The sequence below is a fragment of the Primulina eburnea genome, chromosome 15, assembly GCF_022965805.1.
Source record: "Primulina eburnea isolate SZY01 chromosome 15, ASM2296580v1, whole genome shotgun sequence".
NCBI lineage: Eukaryota > Viridiplantae > Streptophyta > Magnoliopsida > Lamiales > Gesneriaceae > Primulina > Primulina eburnea.
The window spans coordinates 12,756,655-12,778,218 of NC_133115.1; the positions used below are offsets into that span (position 1 = coordinate 12,756,655).

At 36.3% G+C, this 21,564-nt stretch overlaps 1 protein-coding gene across 1 annotated transcript; it reads right to left on the reverse strand.

Moving 5' to 3' along the window:
- Nucleotides 1-2,894: 2,894 nt before the first annotated feature.
- LOC140813960 (photosystem II repair protein PSB27-H1, chloroplastic) lies at nt 2,895-3,582 on the reverse strand. Its single transcript, XM_073172793.1, has one exon. It carries the CDS (start codon nt 3,515-3,517, stop codon nt 2,996-2,998), a length of 522 nt encoding a protein of 173 aa, XP_073028894.1. The 5' UTR covers nt 3,518-3,582; the 3' UTR covers nt 2,895-2,995.
- Between the last annotated feature and the right edge of the window lie 17,982 nt (nt 3,583-21,564).

The following is a 21,564-nucleotide window of genomic DNA, read 5'->3' on the forward strand; positions in this document are numbered from 1 at the left end:
AATTATTAATTATTGAGGATTTAAAAGTGAAGGAATTATCATACAAAGAAAGGTTAAGGAAAGGAATCAAAAATGGAGAGTTGCCAAACATGTAAGGATTTGATTGAAGGAGGGCCGAAATTTTGCTATCAAAATAGAGGTAAAATATTGCTTAATTCAGGGATTTTAACTCTTTAAAGTTTTAAACACTTATTATGTATTTTAGTGAATTAATAATTTAATTTAGAATAGAAATTTTCTTGCATACATGGCTAAGTCTTAAAATAAATTACTAACATGTTAAGTTACAATTTCTTAAATAAAATAGGTGTAGATTAATTTATCCCAATTGGTTACACATTTTAATTTAGGCTTTTAATTAATTATTGGACATAAAAGAACTTATTTACTACTTAACTCCAATTAATTAACTAAATCCTTAAACATTATTTTACATTAAAATAAATTATTTTTTGGCTTAAATTAAATTTAGGAATATTTTTTTATTATTAAATTTTATCTCAATATTCCAACTCCAGTCCAGCCTCGCGTATTTAACCGAAAATATAAAACTAAACTTCTGCGATTTAAAATAAATGATCATGACTTAACAAATTTTAAATGCCTTAAACACTCCATAAATATAAAAGAAATCATTTTTAATTTAAATAATAGTAATTATGCATGGCTTATACGTAATGTGATTTACCGGGTTCTACAGTCCTAGTGTTTAGAGAGGGGTGGGCGTGAGTTGTGAGTACTGGGGGAAGGGTTTGGGGCCTTTTTATTTTAATTAAAACAAGTGGTGTAAGCTTAGACCCATTAACATTGTATATTAGGCCCACTAAACCCATTAAGTAATGTTTAAATATTTTATTTAGAAAAGGTTGTGAAAATATTAGTCGAATTATCAAAAAGTTGATATTTTCGTCGAAAATCGAATACGTTTAAAAATACGTCTTGTCATTTAAATTCACCTCAAAACACATCATTTTGGAGGATACCATATAACATATACAATATTTTAAATAATTATAAATAATTATTTAATAAAAATATTTTTCATTTTTCAGCCATCTGTCTCCGTTCCTCGATCGCGTCTCGAATAAATTTTAAAACACAATTTTATGTATTCTAACAGTGAACCCTACTTTTAAACATGTAATCATGGATATAACAATTTATTCATGTCATTAAAACCATTTAATTAGTCGTTTCTCATTGTCCCTAGATTTGCATGCAGTTGTATTACGTCATTGTATTTTGGACCTTACAATAACCAACTTCAGTGACTGCAGTAGATAGAAGATTTTTCACAACCATGTCCAAGTTGGAAACACAGTGTGCATTAAAAGTCACAGAGACTGGAATAACCAACAAAGAAGGTGGCCAGATTGTGATTTAAAGGTAAGATACAGCGGCAGTCAGAGATGCAGGAACTCGCAGCTGTTGGTGGTGGAGTCGTGAGTAGAGGCACAGAGGTGACTCGTGCTTGCAGCTTGGGTGGAGACCTCAGATGGATACTTGAGTGGCAAAACTATGACACAGATGCATGAAGCAACAGCACAGGCACGACATATGTGTGATGGTAGCATAAGAAGGCTCCATGATTGGAGCAAGTTTGGTATTGCAAATGTTTATGGATTTTCATTAGGGCAAATTCACAAACACCTTTAAAGCACAATACGGATCAAAGTGATTTATGGGTTAAGAGGTGACAACAGTGCAGGGAGTAGAGAGCAAGAGTGGTTGTGAGTGAAAAGTGTAAATAACACACAAAGAATCACAAGAAAGTGTAATAAAAGATTTGGAGATAAGGTTATTGGATTCAAAATTTAGAAGTTAGATGACAAATTTTTTAATTGATTGAAGATTTTTACGTAAGCATCGGGAATAAATTTGTAGTAAAAGGTGAATGGGAGAAGAAATTTTTTTTTTTGATTTGAAATTGGTTTGGGGTGGGCTTTGCTTTTTGGATCCTGTCCAAAAACAGATGACCCAAGTCAAAGCAATTTTGGGCCACATTTTTACAAATAGGTAAAGTGAGATAATAGATGACTTTATATACAAGCATTTTGGTCCAAATGACCAATGCTTGTGAGGACATTTGTTGGGTTTATTTTAATCAGACCCAAAGTTGGACGGGTACAAAACTTATTCATGCCGAAAAAGAGGGTGAGAAGGAGCAAATCAGATAAAAAAGCACATTAATTCAAAATTGGTTTGAGTGGATAAAATGATGTGTAGATAGAAGAAGAAAATGGAAAAAAAACATGAGTAGATCGTCAGTCGAGGAGAGAGTGAGAAAAACTATACATCAGAGAGAAGAAAAGGAAGACATCCATAGAAGGAAAACATACAATCTATCACAAATTTTAGCAAACTCTCTGCAGAATTCTAATAGCTTTAGTCAATCATTTTCATAATTTTATTTCAGATTTCGTTAGCTCAAGTCATCTTCTTTCATATTCATGTAACGTCCTCTGCTGGAAATTAGAATTAACTGGAAAAAATATGAACAAAGATGCTGAAACTGAAAGCTACAATATTTGCAAAGTGTTTGCTTGAGTTTGCGAATGAATGAGTCGGTGTCCCTTTTTTTTTATCCTTCCTCTTGTTGTCTTCAACACTTCTCGTTAGCTTTTTGCACAACATTTATCGTGGCTTCATGACCTAGTTACAAGCCCTTGACTTGTCAATCCTCCCACCTTACCTTAAATGGTTCGTAGGACAGTTGATTAATTTTTTGGGCGACAGAATTTTCAATTTGTAACGATTTACTAATTACCAAGCCTAAATCCCACGACCCAATACAATGAATACATATTATTTTCCCATACAATTTTCAAGAATTTGATCTAAATTATAATTTGAGGAAAAATAAAATAAAAATGGGACACTGGCTTTAAAATAGATCCGTTGAAGAAATAAATTTCATTGTAATAACTCGTAAAATAGTAAAGTACAAAATATTACCAAAATGATAAAATGTAATGATATTAGCTAGTCTAGTCTCCTAGCTTCCCCTAGATAGCGCCTTCTCCGCAGTGTCCATCTCCTCCAGGATTCTCTGCTTTCTCTTCACAGGCATCGGAGCCGTCGGGCCGAAGCTAATATAATGGCCCGAAACAGCATTCAGAGCCGAATACATCTCGCGGAACGACGACCGACTCAGCAGGGTTTTCTCCTTCCTGTACTTCGCCACCCAACCGTTGGAGATTTCCCTCAGCTCCGAAACCGCGGCGGCGATGTTGGGGTCATTCTTGTCCAGGGTCAGGGTAGCTCTCACCTTTTTTATCGCCTCCGCCGTCTCCTTCGCGTATTCATCGTCCGAGGCAGCCAATGCGTGTTTGACATGTGATAGAAACAGGAAACCGGCTGACAGAGATATGAGGTCGCGGCGGTGAATGGGTAGCGAGGCTATGGAGGGTGGGGCAGTTGGGTTTGAGGTGAGTCTTGACTTGACTGGGGGAAAGGATTTACTGGAGGCGGCGGCGGCGGCGGCGCCTGTGGGGGTAATGAGAGTTGGGGAGGCCATGGGTTGTTGAGTTTGTATAATTTTTGGCGAAGCGTGTGAAAATAATTGGTTATGGTTGTGTGTAATTTTTGCCACGTAGGCTTATCGTCTTATCTTGTTTTGTAGTTTATGGATGAGAGAACATCCAACGACGATATTATGACATGCTCACCCTAATGTATAACTTTCACAAAATTATATTCATTTTATGTCTATTAAATTCATATTTATAATAGAAAAATGATATATTTTTACATTAAAATAATAAATTTTCATAATCGCGTTTGATTGAAAATTCGTCTAACAAAATTAATATATGAAACGGTCTCATAAAAATATTTTTGTTGATTTATATCTCCTCCAAGATTATTTATGCAACCACATGGAAAGTTTTCTACATTTGGATTTTTTTCAATATCAATTTTATGAATATAAAAATATGATTATAAAAATTTTAATTTGGTAAACCATTTTAAATTTCAAAATAAATATAAGATTTTGTGGAAATGTTTTATAGTAAGTTTTGCTGGGACATCATTTTCTCGTGTCTAAGACGTAACAAAAGTTTAAAATTTTTAATTTCGACATTCGAAACTTTGTTTGAGAGTCGTATGTATTTAAACATCCTTAAATAGTTTAGAATTTTTATTTGCCTAAATTATGATGGACACCAAATTAGAATGAGATTAGCGTTGTTGGCCTTTCCCATATATCCTTTTGAACGGATCTCCTATTTTTATCGTCAAATCAATTACACGATCAGAGATTGTGTTCCTTGTTTTGATTGCACAAAAAATCACAAACAATTCGTGCGTTGAGACTAGGACACCGGAATTTAAAAAATTCGGAGTCGGTGAAATGGCGCATTGTTGAGGATCGGGTTGGGTTTAGAAAGGGGGTTGATTAAACTCAACGGCAAACTTAAATAATTCTTCTGAATGATGTGCTAAAATCATGTTAGAGATATTAGCAATTCTTGTTCAAGTTCAAAGACCAGCAGATCACAAAATAATGTGCGGAAACGATCTGTTGGTTAGTGGGTGAAAAATAGTAAAGCAGAAAAACAATAGAATAAAGTTTGTTTCTGGAAGTTCGAAGATAAATCTTTTACGTCTCCCCTTCTTCTGTTTCTAGAAGGTATCACTAAAAAACTTTGGTGAATACAGTACAATAGTTGTACACACCCACTTCAACAGGACTTACTCTTCGCCTACTGAAACTCTTAGTTTTACAACTCAACTACTTGAAAGATCTTAAGTTCTGGAAAGGACTCTTTTTCAGTTACAAATTCTTCTATCAATGAAATAGTGAAGTGAATAGCTTAATGGAGATACGACGAAAATAGCTAGCACAATATGATCTCAACGATCAAGAGTATGCAATGAAATGTGTGCTGCTTTTTCAGTGTTGAGCTTCTTGAGATGACTGAAAGTTCTAGTGATGCTCAAATGATATTGTTTTATTTTGATTCGTTCACTTCTCTATATTTTAAAAGTGCTTCGTCTTCATATATATAGACTTTATCCAACGTCAAAATCTAAACGGCTCTCTTTACTTTTCAGTGGTTCAGCTTTATTGCCGAAAATGGATCCTGCAGAATACATTAAAGCAATTAGTCTCAGTTCATACTAAAAATAGTAAACCGTCTTAAATGTTCTCGTACAACATTTAATGGCATTTAATGAAGCAATAAATGCTAGTATCACGTTAATAAATCAACGGTAATATTTAGAGACTTTGAGGTACACAAGATTCTATTAGTGTATATTTCGAATTTTTGTATCCTTCTAGTTCTGTTTTTAGCTGAGAAGTCATTTGGTTATGCAGCACTTGATAAGTGTTGCTACTGGTTTTAGCGCGATACAAGTGCTTCTGTTTTTCTGCTAATTTACATCTACTGGTTTTGTGCTAAACCAATATCTACTTGTTTTTCCTTAGCATCTCCACAACAATTTTAATTCTAACAATTTCCCCCTTTGTGGTGATGCCAAAACCTAGATGTACCATGTTAGTGAAAAGCAGAAAAAAAATAATGAAGCAGATAGAAACAATTAGTATCCTATAAAATCAAGTAAAGCACAAATTAGTTAATTAAGACACAAATAATATTAGTTTGTTCCAATATCTCTGAAGGTAGCATCATCTGGATTTTGATCCCTTCCATTTGAATGAGGTCTGCTGCTACTTGCTCCAGTTCTGTCTTCTTCCCCCTTTTTGGCATTATCAGCAATGACCCTAGCAATTAAGTCATCCATTCGCCCAGATTGGTTGTGAATACAATTAGTCAGCATCTCTAGATATGGAGCCTGATTAGAGAATCAATCTTGGCATCCATCAGATCCATGGAGATTGAGCGAAAAATATCATCATGTTCGGTGATTCTGGTTAGTATGTCAGATTGAGCAAGCGTGATCTGTCTGGAACTTCTGGATATAGCATGTCGAAAAACAATGGTCTCAACATACATTTTATGCATAGATTCTGCCGTGGTCTGTATTTCTTTGGACATGCGTTCTCGGAAGAATTGAGCACCATGAATTTCTGCGGCATTTTCATGAGACAGCCTCTTGACTTAGTCAGAGAGATTGGCGAGATCCCTTTGTAGAGCATCAATCTGAAATTCTAAGTCAAATTGTTCCACAACTGGTGAAGGGGTTCTTGCAAGCAATCGTTGTTTAATGTCTTCTATCCTAGCGATGCGTTCAGGAGACTGCAGAGAAGGAATAATGAGAGCAGTAGAAATTACAACTTCTGCTTGAGTGATAACAGCTGGTTCTGGTTCAGCAGAAGGTCCTTCTGAAGCAGTGGATTGATCTGTTGGCCTTTCTTCTGGTTGCTGCAAATCAGCAGCAGGTTCAGGTATGGCTTGTGGCTCAACAGTACTCAGTGAAGTATGCAACAAAGTTGCCATTTCAGCTTGATGAGCTTCTGAAAAATGCTCAAGTGCTGGAAGAGATGAAGAAGCAGTAGTCGTAACATTAGCAGTGACTGCAGCAGATGTAGTAGCAGTTGCAGATTCTGGAATGGATTGGACTGGAGGAGGATCAGTAGAAGTAGTAATCACTGGCAGTGAGTCATCTTGTGCTGCTTGAGTCTGCACAATCGATTCGATTACTTCTTCAACTGATGCCAGATCATGAACAGAGATCAGAGAGGATGATTGAGTAGGAGCTTCTACAGGTGTAGGAGTACTAAAGACCTTGACTTCAGAAGAAGCTTTGGCCGGTTCCTCAACTGACCGAGTCTTCAAAAAGGTAGGGACAGTGGTGATACTGAATGTTGGAGGCTGAGAAAAGGCCTGTTCCTTAGTAGCAATTTGTTCAGATAGAATTGTCAGCTGCTCCGACAAAATTTGAATGACATTCTGGTCATGAAAAGCAGTAGGACTAGTAGAGTCAAAGTTTGACTTCAATGTTTTCAGAACAGTGTTCATCTTCTGCTGTTTGAATTTATCCAGAATGTAATTTCGACGATTTATAGCTTCTATCACATTTCGAGTTTGGCCAGCAGCAAAGACCTTTGTCTCATTTTCCACAGTTTGAGCATAAACACCAGTAATTTTCAAAAAGGTGATTGGATGGTAGACTCGCACCTTAAGCCAATCGTCAAAGAATTTCATGTCTTTTCTGATTGAAATATCAATTTCTTCCAGATGAAGATCAATTGCTGTTTGGATTGATGATGGGACCACCGGTGATTGAGACAACTCAGTAATCTTACCTTTCCCTTTTTCAGAAGAGGCAGGGACTATTGGTTTAAAAGCAGAAGAACCAGTAGCCGATTCTCGAATAACCACAACAGAAGTTGGTCTGAAGCTTTGAGCAGTTGAAGGCCCTGTTTCAATGGTTTTAGCTTTGGTAGATGAGACAACTAATGGAAAAACCTGTCGAAGAGGGACATTTTCCAATTCGACAAGGGCTGTTGTTTTCTTGATGCGGATGGTGCTGCAAGGATTTTTCTTGGATGGAGTGGGAGGCAGTGAAGCTTGTTGAGTGGGTGTTGCTGATTCTCCAGATTCTGTTTTGTCGGAATCAGACAAAACCACAACTCGCTTTCTTTTGATTTTCTTCTGGCCCTCAGCCTGAGATTCTCCAATCTCCTTCTTTATGGCCATAAATTCACCAACAGTTGGCTTTGGCCTTAAAGCAAGCACACTATCAGCATCAGTCATGGTGACCGAAGAACCATCCTCTTCTGTTGTTCCAGGAAAGCCAGCATCTTTCAACATTTTACTGATTTGCACAGCAAATCCAGTACTCTTCCTTAGAATCGTATCCTTCATAATTCGAAACAGAAAACGACTCCAATCCACTTTCTTTTCTGAAGTGATGGCCACCATCACTTGAACCTTCTCTTTGGTCAATTTGTCAAATGTTCTAGCCTTAATCAACAAAGATTTGCCACGATATCAGCGAGTATCTGGTACTCAATTTTCAGTAGCTTCTTGAAGCAGGAAGGTGAAAGCTCTTCACCCGTAGCTGAAAAGATTGTTAAAGCAGTAGACATTTCTTCCTTAGTGATATTCGAAAGCTCGGAAGGTCCAGAAATTGGTAGAAAGAAAGTGGAACCAAGGAATGCAGCATCAATGGAGATTGATGTATCTCCCTGTGTATAGTTAATCTTTCCTTCGACAACTTATGCTTTGGCATAAAAATCTAGAAGAGCAGACTTGTAGATAATAGCAGGTGATTCCAAGAAGTTTCGAAGTCCAGATTTGTCCAATGATTTGAACATTTTTACAAGGTTCTTATCCTTAATGGTGAGAACAAATGCAAAATTCACCTGATAAGCATTCAAAGTATAAGCTGCGGCCATTTCTGAATTTGAAAGAGATTAGAGGTATATTTGCAGTAGATGCGAGAAAGCAGTAGATGCAAGAAAGTAATCTGAGTTCGTAAAGAGTAATGAAATAAAATGAACAGTTAAAAATAAAATGTACAGCCGTTTGTAAACATAGGGACACGTGTCGATATGTTTAAGGTCGATATAGAGAGAGAGAAACAGGTGTGTCAGTTACTCTATACATTTCAAAAAAAAATTTAAAATATGGAGGGCTGTCCGAGGTGGTTTCTAAAAGAAAAAAAAGAGAGTTTGTCGTTTTATGATAATGTCTACTGCCAAAACCAGTAGACTTTGTTGTTTTATCAAAAAGACAGACATTCTATCTGTTGTCTTAAAAAGAATAAGAAAATCTTAGTCTGACTCAGTTACTGTTCCCCCTCGATAAATGCAATTAATAAATGCAGGGATATGATATGTGAGATCAGGATAGATGAATCTTGGAATACGTGTAGTCAGATCGCCGTCTCTTTAGTTTCCTCGAAACTCTATATAAATGCCTGCATATTCACAAACTAAGTCATTCATTTACTAAATTAATTCAAATGATAGGTGTGGATGATCTCTCGGAGTCTTCTCCAGAGTCAGAATCAGCAGAGAAATTCCAAAGACAACTTGAAGTCTTTTGTAAGCAGATGTTTGACAACATCTTTTTCCAATACATTAGTGCTGGCAAGACCCAAGCTTTCTGGATTCTTTTCGAAGAAGACCATCGTTTTCCAAGTTATAAGGATTAGGAGGAAAATCCTCAGTTTAGAAATCCTTATAGTCTTTAGATAGGTTTCTGCTGAAGTACTTTGCAACAAGAAAAGTATTTCAAGCTGCTGATATCCACAAATGTAGTAGATAAACTCAATGTAATGCTTCTGGTTTTATGAAAGAATGTTCCTCTCTTTTTTTGACATATTTTGTTTATCTACTGCTTTTAATGAATGTTAGACAATAATAAGGATAGGAAAAACTTAGTCTGTTTAAATCAGAAGGCGGTTCTGTAGACTTGAGATTTTTCATTCCGCGTCGTTCAATGTATTGGAATGGTTTCTAATAAAATTTTAGTTGAAGTACTTGGTGTTCCTTTATTCCTTTCTGTAAATAACTCAATGTTAACTGAATAAAATAAATAATGAGATAAATTCAGAAGGAAGTTGGTCGTCTTCTGATAGCTTCTACTGGAAGATAAAGAATGCCTTGTTTTGAAAAGACAAATCACCTTCTGCATCTGACAAAAAAATCACATATAATCAGAATAAAGTTCCCCCTAAATTAATGTAATTATTAAATGTCACATCTTGGTAAGTGAACCGTCGATGACTTGATTCAGAACGCTTCGTATTACATGCAAAAGATATGATTACCTCGATCTTTGGAACCTGGTTTATTATCTATAAATACGGGCATAGAGGTTAGGCATATAGTCACCTTCAAACAAAATGGCAAGAGAGAATAGTCCTGATTTGGCTGATGAGTTCATGAAGAGGGTGACCGCTGCAAGGAAACAAGCGATTGAAGACAAGGTGCTGGAAAAAGTACTTGCCACCTGGTCTAAAGTCTAGGAGCTTCAGTCCTCCTTTGAAGATGGGTTGTATGCTACTACCAAACAGCTGGTAGCAATGGAGAAGTATTATCGACGTCTCCATAATGCTGACAGCGAAGACGTCTTCTCTGATGATGGCGTCTACCTCCTCATGCTCTTAAAGGAGCAGAAGACTCTGAAAAAGATTGCTTTTTCAGAGGAATTTTTGCGTACCTCCACCGGAGAGCTGACCACTTGGTTGGAATTCTAAGAGAGAGTACGTTAAGAAGGAAGTAAAGAATGTACGCCCCCGCTTATATTATTAATGAAATTTTATATTTTGCCTACTGATTGTCTCTTTTGCTAAGCTTTTATTTTCTGCAAACTAAGACTGAACAACAAAAAACAAAAAAAAAAAAAGCCACATTATATAACTGAGATGAAGATAACAAATAATTAAGTTAAGTCTATCAATCCAAGTATATTTCGGAAATAAGAAAACTTATTCTCACGCAGAGGTTTCGTAAATATGTCTGCTGCTTACTGATCAGTAGGAATATATTCCAGACGAATGTTCTTCTTTTGCACATGATCTCTAATAAAATGATTTCTGATATCAATGTGCTTAGTTCTGGAATGAAGTACTGGATTATGTGATATAGCAATTGCACTGGTATTATAACAAAATATAGGTGATTCAGAGGCTTGAACTCCATAGTCTTTAAGTTGTTGTTGTATCCAAAGTATTTGAGAACAACAGCTTCCAGCAGCAAGATATTCTTCTTCTGCAGTAGACGTGGCTATGGAAGTCTGTTTTTTGCTGAACCAGGAGATCAACCTATCACCAAGAAATTGACAAAAACCACTTGTGCTTTTTCTATCCAGTTTACATCCTGCATAATCAGCATTTGAGTATCCAATAAGATTAAACGACGAGTCCTTGGGATACCAGAGACCTACATTCTGAGTTCCTTTCAAGTACTTCAAAATACGTTTAGCAGCAATATAATGAGATTGTTTTGGGTTAGATTGAAATCTCGCACTAATACAAACAGCAAACATAATATCGGGTCTACTGGTAGTAAGATATAATAATGAGCCAATAAGGCCACGATACTGAGTTACCTCTACTGGAATTCCTCCTTCATCTTTATCAAGTTTGGTAGATGAACTCATAGGAGTGGAAGCAGTGGAGCAGGCTTCCATCCCAAACTTTTACAATAGTTCCTTTGTATACTTAGCTTGATTTATGAAGATTCCAGTATCAAGTTGCTTGATTTGAAGTCCTAAGAAAAATGTTAATTCTCCCATCATGCTCATCTCGAACTGTTCCTGCATTAACTTAGCAAACTTTGCACATAATTTGAGGTTAGTTGACCCAAATATGATATCATCAACATAAATCTGTACTAATAATATGTGTCTGTTTTTGACTAGGGTAAACAAAGTCTTATCTAAGCTACCAACGGTGAAATCATGATTAATAAGAAATTGTGAAAGTGTGTTGTACCAAACCCTAGGTGCTTGTTTCAGACCATACAATGCTTTGTGTAATTTAAAAACATGATTCGGTAACATATGATCAGAAAAACCTAGAGGCTGTTCAACATAGACTTCCTCTTGTAGTAAACCATTGAGGAATGCATTCTTCACACCCATCTGATATACTTTGAAATTTTTGAAAGCAGCAAAGGCTAAAAATATTCTGATAGCTTCGAGCCTGGCTACTGGTGCAAAGGTTTCATCATAGTCTATTCCTTCTTCTTGTCTGAATCCTTGTGCAACCAGTCTTGCTTTGTTTCTTATAACTGTTCCTTCCTCATTTAGTTTGTTTCTGAATACCCACCGAGTTCCAATGACAGCTTGGTGAGAATGTCTAGGTACTAGAAACCAAACTTTATTTCTCTCAAATTGATGCATCTCTTCTTCCATAGCTTCTATCCAACTGGGATCCAGAAGAGCTTCTTCAATCTTTTTCGGTTCATCTTGAGAAATAAAAGCAGCATGCATGTATTCATTTATCATCTGCCTTCTGGTCCTTAGCGGAGCTGCTGGATTTCCAATTACCAAATATGGAGGATGAGACTTTCTCCAAATGAAAGGATTTCGATTATCTTCATATAAATCAGTAGATTGTTTTGGAGTATCGGCTGCTGGTTCTGGAATGTCGGCTGCTGATTCTGGAGTGCCACCTACTGGTTCTGGAATATCAGCTGCTGGTTCTTGAATGTGCATGTCTGGTACTGGATTTTGAATATCCTTGACACTTACTTCTGTATCATCTTCACTGTCTAATTCCAGATGAATCATGTCTAACCTTTTACTTAGATTAGATATGTTAGTAATCTCGGGAGCACTGTTGTCTTCATCAAAGACCACATGAATAGATTCTTCAACATTGAGTGTCTTATTATTGAAAATTCTAAATGCTTTACTAACTGCTGAATATCCAAGAAACAAACCAGTGTCAGATTTTGAATCAAATGCAGCTAAATGATTTTTGCCATTATTGTGCACAAAACATCTACAGCCGAAAACATGAAAGTAAGATACGTTCGGTTTACTTCCTTTCCATATTTCGTAAGGAGTCTGGTTGTTTCTCTTGTTGATCATTGTTCTGTTTTGTGTGTATCATGCTGTATTAATAGCTTCTGCCCAGAAGCGCTGAGAGATGTCTGCATCTGCTAGCATTGTTCTAGCAGATTCTTTAAGTGTTCTGTTTCTCCTTTCAGCTACTCTATTTTGTTGAGGCGTCCTGGCAGCTGAATATTCATGATGAATGCCCTGTTCATCTAGATATATCTCAAGAGTCTTGTTAGTAAATTCAGTACCTCGATCACTTATGATTCTAATGACAGAAACTGATTTTTCATTTTGAATCTTTTTCAGAAGTTTGATCAGGAGGCTACTGGTTTGATCTTTTCCAGCAAGAAAAATTACCCAAGTAAATCTAGAGAAATCATCAACAACAACAAAGGGTGTATCTCATTCCCTCTAAGCTCATGATAGGGATTTGACCAAACAAGTCCATATGTAATAGTTCTAAACATCTTGAGGATGATTTGCTGCCTTTATTTTTGAAGCTAGATCTTACTTGCTTACCAAGTTGACATGCAGAACATACATGATTCTTAAAAAATTTTATGTTTGGCAATCCATCAACTAAGTTCTAATTTTTGACATTGTTGATAGACTTGAAGTTCAGACGATTTAATCTTTTGTGCCACAGCCAGTGTTTATCACTTAGAGATGCAACTAAACATGTAGAAGCAATGATATGATCTATGTTCCATAAAATTTTATAGGTGTTGCCTTTTCTTACTCCGGTTAAAAAAGTAGAGTCATCAACATTTTTAACTGTGCAAGTGTGCTTCTGGAATGCTACTGAAAATCCATTATCAAATAATTGACTAATACTGATCAAGTTATAACAAAGATTTTCCACTAAGAGCACATCCTTAATAGTAATATTACCATGGATAATCTTACCCTTACCTACGGTTTTACCTTTTGAGTTGTCCCCGAAGGTTATCTCTGGTCCAGCACAACTTACTACTTCTGATAGTAGACTTTTCTGTCCAGTCATATGTCTTGAACATCCACTGTCCAAATACGATGTTGAGCTACTAATCTTGGTTTTCTTCACCTGTACCTGCAAACAGAAATTTTAGTATCTGGTACCCAATTTATTTGGGTCCAAGCCTTATTAGTCCCTTTGGAACCCACATTTGCACAATTCTTGTACTTCGGGTATCCATGGAGGTGTGTGCAACAAAGGGTCTGCTATTTCTCACATTATGCATCTTAAAAGGTTGTTCTTTCCTTCTGTTTCTATTGTCCGTCATGTATCTCTTTTGAACAGGTCTAGAATTGTAGTACTGGTAACTGTTAATCTTCATAGAAGATTGTCTTCCTGAGTTGAATCCTCTACTAGATCCAAAACTCTGGTCAACTCTTTCCTTAGGTTTAACATAACCCAGACCATAATGCATCCTGTTGTTCATCTGATTTACATTTCTTTCAATGGAAGCAGTAGGTACTTCTGGTTTCTGTACCACACTGGATTTCACAAAGTGAATGTACTTCCCTTTGCACATATCCAGTTTTGGTTTAGTATTCGTTTTAGAAGTTCCTTCATTATTACAAAATCTGAGACCACTCCTGTCTCCAGATTGTTTTTGTAACTCTTGCATCTTTTCGAGTGAAATAGAGGACTTGTTCCAATCATTCACCAGTAGCGATAGCTTCTGATTTTCCGAAAGCATCGTCTGGTAATCTGCTATTACTCTTTCATTCTCAGTTTTTAGTTTACTCATCTCAACTTGTAGATCATTACAGCTTTTTACTTGCAAGAAAGTTAACTTACTGTTCTGATCTTTCAAGTTCTGATTTTCGATCTTAACTTCCTCGAATGATTGAGAAAGTCTAGAATACTCTTCTGCCATGTCGTGTAATGCGTTGACTAACTCAGTGCGTGTAAATTCATCAGAGAAAAAGTCAAATACCTCTCCAGATGTCGAGGTTGATTCAGTATTTGCCATCAGACATTTGATCTCATCTTCATCACTTTCACTTGAATGGCTTTCAGAACCAGAAGATTCAGAATTTGAGTCTGCCTATTTGGACTTACTTTCTTCTGCAATCATTGCCTTTCTGTCTCTTCAGGTCTTTTTATCATTGCGTTTGACACCCTTCTTCCTATGGTCATCCTTCTTTGGTTTTGGACAGTCAGCAATGAAGTGTCCTACTTTTCCACAGTTAAAGCATGCCATATCACTAGGTGATGATTCTTTTTGAAATTGCGGTTGGGACTTTGAAACGTTCTGTGATTCTTCCTCATGAATCTGGAAAACTTCTTAACAAATAGTGACATTACGTCATTGCTTATCTGTTCAGCACTTCTCTCAGAAGTATTCTCTATAGCAGTAGCAGAAGATGAACTTGGGGCAACTGTAGCAGTAGAGTTAATAGTAGCTGCAAGAGCTTTGGTGGGTGGATTTGCTAAGGGCTCTTCTCCACTTCGAACTTCAATTTCAAACTCATATGCCTTCAAATCTGAGAATAAGTCATGTAGTTCGAACTTGTTTAGATCCCTGGAAGCTCTCATTGCCATTGTTTTGACGTCCCATTCTCTGGGTAGGACTCTCATTACCTTTAATGCAATTTCTCTATTGCCAAATTCTTTCCCAAGAGCTGAGAGTTCATTGACAAGGCTGCTGAAGCGTTCATCAAATTCATTCATGGTTTCTCCAGCCTTCATCTTCATATTCTCAAACTTCTGCATGGCTAAAGACAGCTTGTTTTCTTTTGTTTCTTCGTATCCTTCACAGATCTGAATTAATTTTTCCCAGATTTCCTTGGCAGTATGGCACATCTTGATTTTGCTGAAGGTATTTTTGTCGAGTGTCTTATACAGAATATCCTTCGCAATGTTGTCAAGATTGGCTTTCTTCTTGTCCTCACTTGTCCATTCATATCTTGGTTTTTCAAGCATCTGAGGTGCACCTTCGGTGATAGCAATAGCTGGATTTGGTTTTAAGATCTTTAATGGACCATCTGTGATGACATACCACATATCATCATCTTGAGCCGCAAGATGAGCTTGCATTCTGATTTTCCAATCATCGAAGTCTTCTTTTGAGAACATTGGAACTTTGCTGAAATGAGCCATGTCTATTAAATATTTTTCAGAACAAGAATAACCAACGCTCTGATACAACTTGTTGTGGATCGGGATGGGTTTAGAAGGGGGGGTTGAATAAACTCAACGGCAAACTTAAATAATTCTTCTGAATGATGTGCTAAAATCCTGTTAGAGATATTAGCAATTCTTGTTCAAGTTCAAAGACCAGCAGATCACAAAATAATGTGCGGAAACGATCTGTTGGTTAGTGGTGAAAAATAGTAAAGCAGAAAAGCAATAGAATAAGGTTTGTTTCTGGAAGTTCGAAGATAAATCTTCTACGTCTCCCCTTCTTCTGTTTCCAGAAGGTATCACTAAAAGACTTTGGTGATTACAGTACAACAATTGTACACACCCACTTCAACAGGACTTACTCTTCGCCTACTGAAACTCTTAGTTTTACAACTCAACTACTTGAAAGATCTTAAGTTCTGGAAAGGACTCTTTTCCAGTTACAAATTCTTCTATCAATGAAATAGTGAAGTGAATAGCTTAATGGAGATACAACGAAAATAGCTAGCACAATATGATCTCAACGATCAAGAGTATGCAATGAAACGTGTGCAGCTTTTTCAGTGTTGAGCTTCTTGAGATGACTGAAAGTTCTAGTGATGCTCAAATGATATCGTTTTATTTTGAACCATTCACTTCTCTATATTTTAAAAGTGCTTCGTCTTCATATATATAGACTTTATCCAACGTAAAAATCTGAACGGCTCTCTTTACTTTTCAGTGGTTCAGCTTTATTGCCGAAAATGGATCCTGCAGAATACATTAAAGCAATTAGTCTCAGTTCATACTAAAAATAGTAAACCGTCTTAAATGTTCTCGTACAACATTTAATGGTATTTAATGAAGCAATAAATGCTAGTATCACGTTAATAAATCAACGGTAATATTTAGAGACTTTGAGGTACACAAGATTCTATTAGTGTATATTTCGAATTTTTGTATCCTTCTAGTTCTGTTTTTAGCTGAGAAGTCATTTCGTTAAGCAGCACTTGATAAGTGTTGCTACTGGTTTTAGCGCGATACAAGTGCTTCTGTTTTTCTGCTAATTTACATATACTGGTTTTGTGCTAAACCAATATCTACTGTTTTTCCTTGGCATCTCCACAACAATTTTAGTTCTAACACGCATCAACGCAAGAAGAACTCACGCCGAATTTTCGTGCGTTGAGACTAGGACACCTGAATTTAAGAAATTCGGAGTCAGTGCAATGGCGCCTCGACGCAAGAAGAACTCACGCCGAATTTTATTTCTCAAACTTGATGATGGCTGAAACTTTTTCTTTGAGGGAGGGAAAGTTTTCATGCAATTTTTTGTGTTATGTTATCAACCTTCGATAACATATTTATTTAAAATTACACAATTTGTATGCAACTAAGATTCTCAATCTTAATTTCATTAGGATTCTAAATTTTCATTAATTAAAATTCTCATATTTTTATTATATTTTGTATTTATCGTCTTTTGTTAATGCGCGATATATTTATATTTAATATAAACATCTTTATATATCCATATAAAGTATATATATAATATTAATAAATCTATATATACATGAACATTTAATATATGTATAGACATATTAATTCAAATTAATAATCATTATTTAATTACTTTAATTAACTTATCAGTTAATCAATTCTTGACCTTTCTAAATATTTTATGAGGATTGTGTACATGTTATAAGTCATTACCACTAGTACTATTTTTTAATCAGTAAATTCCAAATGTGCTAAATAAATAATTGTGAATTCATTATAATTGTGATCAACGATCCAACATCGTCGATGTAATGAGGATATATAACTTGTTCATATAAAGAAAATTGAAAATTTCGAAGATCAAAATTCCACTATTCATATTTGACAGCTGCTAGTTTTGTGAACTCTTTCACCAAAACAAGCGGTTCCACTTTCATTCCTCAATTAGTAATTAAGATAACTTTCATTTCTTTCATCTTATGGAATAAACTTATAAACTCCTTTATACTCCCAATCTGTTTGATCTCCATCAAATTTCAATCGTCAAATTCAACTCCTTGAACTTTGATTATCTCAACAGGAACACAGAATTCGATACTTGTGTGAACCTCAATGGCTCAGGGATACAGCTAGCTATGGGTTCACATCTCCATGTGATTCAAGATAATATTTATTATTATTTGGGTTTATCCTAATTAGTCTCATTCTTTTCATCAATACCTTGATCAAAAATGTCAGAACTCATTTCTGATTGCACCCATCGGATAATGGTAAGAGCGTCTAGAAGTATCGTCTCATGATCCTCTAGGTATAACTGATAGTGCCTGCATGAACCTTAAGTTATAGTTAGCGTATATTACGGTCCTTTCAACTCATATATCATGATTTATATTGAGAGTTGCATAAGAATTCGATAACGATCTGATGTATTTTTGAGTAGTAATAGTAACATCGTATGCCCAACTAGGAAAACACATTTCCCTAAAACACATTTCTTACTCTGACCAGAGACTACTTTCACTATTAACTCATCAGATCACATAGGATATCTTCAAACGTAGGAAAATATTGAATTTTCAACTACAATGAGTTTGCTCCCACGTATTTTGAAACTACACTCAACATCATCACCTAACGATTCTCAATGGATTTGGTAAACGGATCAAAAGTGCATGTTAGTACGTAGAGTCACTATATTGTTCCGGGTCAAAGGAATAATGTAGTAGAACCATGACCAGAACTATTCAACTCGACAAGTAATAACTACTTGGACATCCCGAGTGTCGGTTGTTCAGTGAATCATCAAATGATCATCCATCTGTATGAATGGATATATCCATACCCTTACCAATGAAACATGATGTTTATATCACAGATGTTAGCCTCAAGCTCAAGAGACTTTTTTCGTTATTTTAGGCGGATAATTCGATTAAAACCTGTTTAGAATATATGGTATACTTCCTAATAAGTTTCATGGTCTTACGTTGAGAGAGAGACTTCATGATACCTGTTATATATTCAAGTACTTTATATATGCTGTTTGTTTGAATATATAGATAAAATAAATGTCATAGTTGGATCATTTTTACATCAGAGTCAACAAAACTTATACCAGAAATTGGCTATCTGAACAACTACTCTAAAAAACTTTTGATCAGGGATCACAATATGTCCGAGTAGAACAGATACCGTAATTGGATTTGACTCACTGGAAGCGGGTATGAAGATGTTGAAATTAATATATGGGTTTGTGCTTGAGTGGATACACGTCGGTTAAAGGGTTTTATAACACCCGACTCATTACCCAGCACAAAAGGGTTTTATAAGACCCTATTTTTGTCGGTAACCCAAAACACTACCCGACACCGACGCGAACTTGTTATTTTCGAAAATTTCCCAACCCGGTTAGTCGATTCGGATACCTGAAACCAAACTCCCACCCGTAAATAGATTAAATTCAACTTTTTTGTTTAATTTATAATATAAATGTATCCATTACAAATTAAAGATGCAAAAAATTTGCTACAAATGTAGTTATCATTAGATTCTGGTACAAACCGGGCAGGTATGTTCAAAATTGAATGAGTTGGATCTATGCTATGCACTCCACCTCTCTCTTTTGATTGACACGTGTACATTATATTTCAATTTGATTTACCTTTATGTTTCAATTTCAAAACGTTCTTGACTGAAATAATTGACAGAGTGTTTCAATTTGATTTACCTATTATTGAAACGTCTGCCCTTTTTCGTTTTCTTAAAAAGTGCTAGAATTTTTTTTTTCCTTACTTAAATTTCGGCCAACATGCTACACAAGAAAATATTTTTATAAAATATTTTGGACATCATTTTTAAATAAAACAACCCACTATACATTTGAGAAATACAGCCCATACTATAATTTCTCAAAACATAAATAAAAAGTCGTAAAATCTTCAACGTAAATCATGAACCATAAATCGTAAATGCGGAAAAATAGAAGCGCTGGTCCTCGGGTTATGTGCACCTTCAGTCCAGTCAGATCATCCATCAAGACCTCCATTAACATTACTATCAATCACCTACATCAATCACACCTAGTGAGTCTAAAGACTCAACACGTCATATTCTTGATACCAAATAATACGTATAAAACCACACGCAACAGTGAAAAATATTTGTACTTAAAATATCATTTTCATGAAGATGCATAACATAAACATTTTCATGATGCATAAAAACATTTTCATGATGCATAAAAACATTTTCATGACAGGCATAAACCTTAACTTTTTCCTTATCATGACATAAAACGTTTTAACTTGATCATAATCATTTTCCTTTTCCTTTTCCTTTGTTGAATTCAGATCGTTAATTGTGACTTTCTTGATCATGATCATGAGGGTCGATAACCACAGTACTGGGCGGCGGGGGACACCAGCAACACTCTCACCGGTCAACTGGGCCCTGGCCTATCATGATTCGAATAGAAATACGATCGTTGGGGCTCCTTCTGGAACCTTTTCCCATAAATGGGCTCCTCTCGGGGCCTTTTCCCTCACGATATTCCCATTCTTCCGTTACCACAAAACCGTTACCACTTTAACCGTTACCATATATTCGCAATGATGGAAACACGATCGTCGGGCTCCCACTGGGACCCTAACCCTCACGACGTCGCCAACATTAACGAATTAGTCACAATAACTTCACATCCTTCAACATTTTTCATTTACATCACTTGAAAACTCATGAATAACATTTACAATTTTCTTTTTTGAAACCAAGCATGCAACATGTATTTTAAATGTCTTCTTTAAATCATAAAAATCCCTTAGACATTTAAAAATCATAATTAAATCATGAGAAATTCATAATCATATAAAAATGATCATATTTTAATAGAAACAGGCATTTCGGGCACTGCCATGACCTTTACTAATTTCCCGGTGTAAAAAGATCGTTTTACCCCTGGACTCGACATTTTAAGTTTTCGACTTTTTTCTTGATTTCTTGACTCTAACATGTCCCAAATAATTATTTAAGCTTACGTGAATTTTCTAATATTTTTATTTAGCTTAATTCGATGACTCTTAAATTTATCTTTAAATATAACGTTTTAATGCGTTTTAATCCCGAATTAAACCAAAATTTCATATAAAATTCCCAAATTAAAAACTTAGACTTATAATAATTATTTAAGCTTAAACCTATTTTTTCATGATTTTATAAAGCATAAAACTAGGCGTTTCGATTAACTCGTTAATTAGCGTTTCGTGCGGCGATTAAATTCCGAATAAATCCAAAACTCGTTATTTTGATCCCAAATTTTAAACATAGCATTTTTAAGATTTATTGTACCCTTCCAAGTCATGAGCCACCCCCGTGGACCCTTGGATCATTTTTTAGTTCTTTAATTTCGAAATATGACACCCTACCGAACGCACCGAGCCATCTTCTAATTTACTCGAGCCACGCCCGAGCCATCTTGAGCCAAAACCTAGCCAACCCATCTAGGGACCCTACTGTGCAAGCCCAGCCCAAAAAACCGGCCCTGGCCCGCTCAAAAACTCACTGAATCTTGGCCCAATTCTGCTAGTGTGTTGTCCTAAGTGTAACAGGTTTCCTAGCTGCCTTGGGACACTACCAGCCCTTAACCATTGAGCACTCATGACCCTTACTGACCCTAGACCAGTCCCAGACCCGAGAGACCCCCAGCCCGAGCCCCTGAACCAAGCAACAAGCCCTGCACGAAGCCACAGCAGCTGCGTGTGCAAACTTTCCCTCACGGCTTCCATTGTTTCCTCGAGCCAGCAGCGACCCAGCCTCTCCAGCCCCTTGCCCGACTCCTGCCCATGACTCTTGAACCCTGATGGACCTACCCAGCTCGCCCTTAGCCCTGCTGCAGCCCCCTCCCGAAACCCAGCAGAAAACAGCGCATGGGGGAGAGTCCCTCCTAACGTGGACTCTTCCCCAACCGCCTCCCTCGACCCTAGCCGCCCTAGGACTCTATCTAGGACCTAACCCTGACCCCTAGGACCCAGCCTCCATACCTGGTCGAAT

Bases quoted from the DNA above. Each gene is read 5' to 3' on its own strand.
- LOC140813960 (XM_073172793.1), bottom strand. From the start codon at position 3,517: ATGGCCTCCCCAACTCTCATTACCCCCACAGGCGCCGCCGCCGCCGCC.